We start from the raw sequence: 3,830 nt of genomic DNA, 5'->3' as shown, positions 1-3,830 counted from the left end.
CGAGGCAACAGTTTCTATCTTCAATCCTGATTCCAGGAATACAATGAGATAGCACATGATGTAAAATAATACAAAAGAAGTAGGAATCCATGATATACAAAAATGAAACAAATATAAGTTTTTATTGGGTGAATGACAGATTATCTCTCTATACACTTATAAAGTACCTAGATTAAGATCTCCTCTAATCCATATTTTATTCCTCCACCTTGTGTACCCTGGGATGGTGATGTCCACTCCACCTCTAAATTGAGAGTTGGCTTAGATCCCACATGGCTGATGGATGGAATTCTCCTACTTGCTCTTGAAGACTCTCTCGGTTCCCTGGTATGGTGGTTGACAGTCCTCCCTCCCTGTTAGCTGACAGGGAAATCCAATGAATTGGAGAGCAGGTGTTGCAACTCTGCTGAGGCTCATTCAAGTCTCCTGGCCATACAAAAACCCCAGCACAAACAACAGGTTGAGTAAAAGTGACAGAAGAGGAATGTGTAGAAAGAGCACATCTGAGTCCAACTCCATCACACTTCAGAGCACAAATTCCAAAGTAAGGCCTACTGGCAAAGCACAGAACTCCAGAGCCATCTGCCGTGACTGTAGGAATGAGGTATCTCTGTAGTCCTCAGGAGAACCACTGCTTGGGGTAGTATCTACTTAGGCTGTCTCTGAGATCCTGCTGAAAGGTGCATATGCCTAACCCATCTGATGACCTCCTGACTCATTTTGAAGTCTCTTAGATGTATGAACTCCTTTGTCTTTCCCATTTCCCCTTTTTATTCAAGGTATTTTTCTAATTGTGTCACCAGCTGGTGCTTGGTAGTAATTCCTCAGCACCAGAGATTCTCAACCCAGGGGACATGTCTCATGCTTGAGGGAAGGTAATGTTGAGTTGACTTAGGGAGTGGCCACATTTGAGCAACATGGAGGCTCTCAGGAGGTTATTCTTAGGCACCCTGCAGCTCTAGACCTAGTTGAAATTTCAAGCTCAAAGCTCCTAAGCATAGTCATCAGTATCATGTGCAATCATTGAACCATCCTTCTTCACTGGTCTTTGTTCTTGCACTTGGGGGATAGTGGCTCCTCAATTGAGGAATGCAACATAGTTTCCCAGAACAGGAATTCAGCACTCCCTCAGTTGTCATGTGAATCTCTACCTACTATGAAAATACCCAATTAATATCCAAATATATTTATATACCCTGTATGAATGTCCTGGAGAACTGCCTCCCACCCATACATCCCCCATTAATGACATCCCACACCAGTGCTCCAGCTCTGCAATTATGTAACCACTCCGTGATCCAAAACTTCTTCAAAATTATATGTTAATACATTTCCAAACTCAATTAATAGGAAAATGAAATAGTAGCAATAGGTTTAAAGATTAAAAATAGAATATTTTTATTCTATATTTAAGAAAAACTAAAATAAAGTTAAAAAATAAATTGGGGTATTAAAAATGCAAAATATCATAAAATATAGTTGACATTTTGCCTTCCTTTCATCACTGTAATAGGTGTTGCCCTGTATGTACAGTAGTAAAGCTATCTCCTCCATTCATTTCTTAGGGTCTTCATCCTTTGTTTTAAAAAAATTTTATTATGTCTTCAAAAAAGTTTTAGATCACAATGAAGTCACATATAAAATATAGGGGAATCTGATATGCCAACATCAAACACTTTTCTCCCTTCCCCAGCAATTATCTTTTTAATGTGCATATATTTGCTATAGTTGTTGTACAGATATTGAAACATAGATAAAAACCATGTTTCCACTATGGTTTACATTATGGTTTATATTTTAGATTGTACAATTTTATAAAAATTTTGTTGTGTTATGGTTTACATTTAATTTTTTGGTGAAATTTAACAAGGCCTATATCCATCACTGCATGATCTTGTGGAACACTTCCATTGCCCCCAGTTGCCCTCTCTTCCTTCTATTCTATTCTTCTTTCCCCCACTCCTTGGGGCCCACAGTGACAACTAAGCTTCACTGCTTGAAGGACAAGACTCACAGATACTTGCAACAATGCTGAGGATTTGCCACACTAGTCTGTCTGGAGACAGTGGCCATGGGAGTTGCTGAGTGATGGAAGAAGGAAGATGTGTGATATGGAGGCATTTTCAGGGCTTGAAGTTGTCCTGAATGATATAGCAGGGACACATGAAGGACATTACATATCCTGCCATAAGCCACTGAATGGACTGTGGGAGAGTGTAAACTACAATGCAAATGATAATCCACACAATCAGAGGTTGTTGATGTGAGAGGAGGAGGGTGGGGTGGGGAGTGGTATATATGGGAACCTTGTATTTTTAATGTTACATTTTGTGTGATCTATGTATCTTTTAAAAAAGACAACAAAATATTTCATTTTCAAAAAGAATCTTCTAGTGTTTGATCTCTGTTAATCATGAGCACTTTTGTAAACTTGAGACAAAGTATCCTTTAATAGACAGAATGTTTCCCAGCTTTTTAAAGGCCTGCTTTATGTCCTTGTTTCTAAGACTGTAAACAAAGGGGTTCAACATGGGTGTGACCACTGTATACATCACTGAGGCTATTGCATTTGCCCTTGAGTTTTGGGTAGCAGCAGAGCTAAGATACACTCCAAGACCTGTACCATAAAACAAGGTCACTACTGAAAGGTGAGACCCACAAGTAGAAAATGCTTTATATTTACCATGAGCTGTTGAGATTCTCAAAATTGAGGATACAATTTTATAGTAAGAGAAAAAGATCCCAGTGAATGGTATAATCCCCAGAAGTCCACCTGCAAAATACATCACAAGGTCATTGAGGAAGGTGTCAGAACAAGCATGTCTGACTACCTGATTAAGTTCACAGAAAAAGTGGGGCATTTCCGTCTCTGTACAAAAAGACAATCGCAAAACCATTAAGTCATGCAAAAGAGAGTCCAAAACACTCAATAACCAGGATGCTAACAGCAGGAGGCCACAGAGCCAGGGGTTCATGATGACTGTGTAGTGCAGGGGGTGACAGATGGCCAGAAAGCGGTCATAGGCCATTGCAGTCAAGAAGGAGTTATCTAGGTGTACAAAAAGCATGAAAAAATACATCTGGGTGAAACAGTTTTCAAAAGTAATGATTTTGTTGCCTGTCTGGATGTTCAGCAGCATCTTTGGTACCGTTGTGGAGGTGAAATAGATATCAGTAAGAGACAGGTTGGTGAGGAAGAAGTACATGGGTGTGTGGAGATGGGAGTCCAAGATGATGGCCAGGATGATGAGCAGGTTGCCAATGAAGGTGACCAGGTACATGAACAGGAACATCCCAAAGAGGAGGGGCTGCACCTCTGTATTTTCTGAGAGCCCCAGGAGGATGAATTCTAAACCAGATGTTTGGTTTTCTGTTTCCATGTGGATGATGAATTTCCTGAGGAGATATTCAAAGCAGTGCAATTTAGCCTCAAGGAGTAATCAGAAAAATATCATAAATGGTACTGTTTGTATTGTAATTACATTAAGTTAATATTTTTATGGATTTTATAGAGATCTAGTACCCTTTTCTGAAAATGTCAGGGAAAACATATGTTCCTGCTTCTTCTTAATAGTTGTGATGGCTAGAAACCCTGGGCCATAATAGAATACACTTTGCCAAGGCAATAATTTCCATGATAAATTCTCTCAGACTTTATTTTAAGCAACAAACATTATGACGAGTTTTTTTGTACCCTGTAACAAAATAGAAAAGAAGAACAATATTGTAGGAATCATATTATTTGGTTGTAAGAGTTACTATAAAAACACAATAATTTAAAAAATTCTGTTGGTGAAATGACCCCACATAAATGGATTCCACTGATGTTT

General features: G+C 39.0%; 1 protein-coding gene across 1 annotated transcript; it reads right to left on the bottom strand.

The window, feature by feature from the left end:
• Positions 1-2,065: 2,065 nt before the first annotated feature.
• On the bottom strand, positions 2,066-3,380 carry LOC131277434 (olfactory receptor 7A10-like). The gene has a single exon (XM_058292449.2). The coding sequence runs from the start codon at positions 3,378-3,380 to the stop codon at positions 2,412-2,414; it is 969 nt and encodes a 322-aa protein (XP_058148432.1). The 3' UTR covers positions 2,066-2,411.
• Between the last annotated feature and the right edge of the window lie 450 nt (positions 3,381-3,830).

Source organism: Dasypus novemcinctus (assembly GCF_030445035.2).
Source record: "Dasypus novemcinctus isolate mDasNov1 chromosome 20 unlocalized genomic scaffold, mDasNov1.1.hap2 SUPER_20_unloc_1, whole genome shotgun sequence".
NCBI classification, from domain to species: Eukaryota; Metazoa; Chordata; class Mammalia; order Cingulata; family Dasypodidae; genus Dasypus; species Dasypus novemcinctus.
The sequence above is the reverse complement of the archived record's forward strand: the minus strand, read 5'-3'. Positions and strand labels throughout refer to the sequence as shown.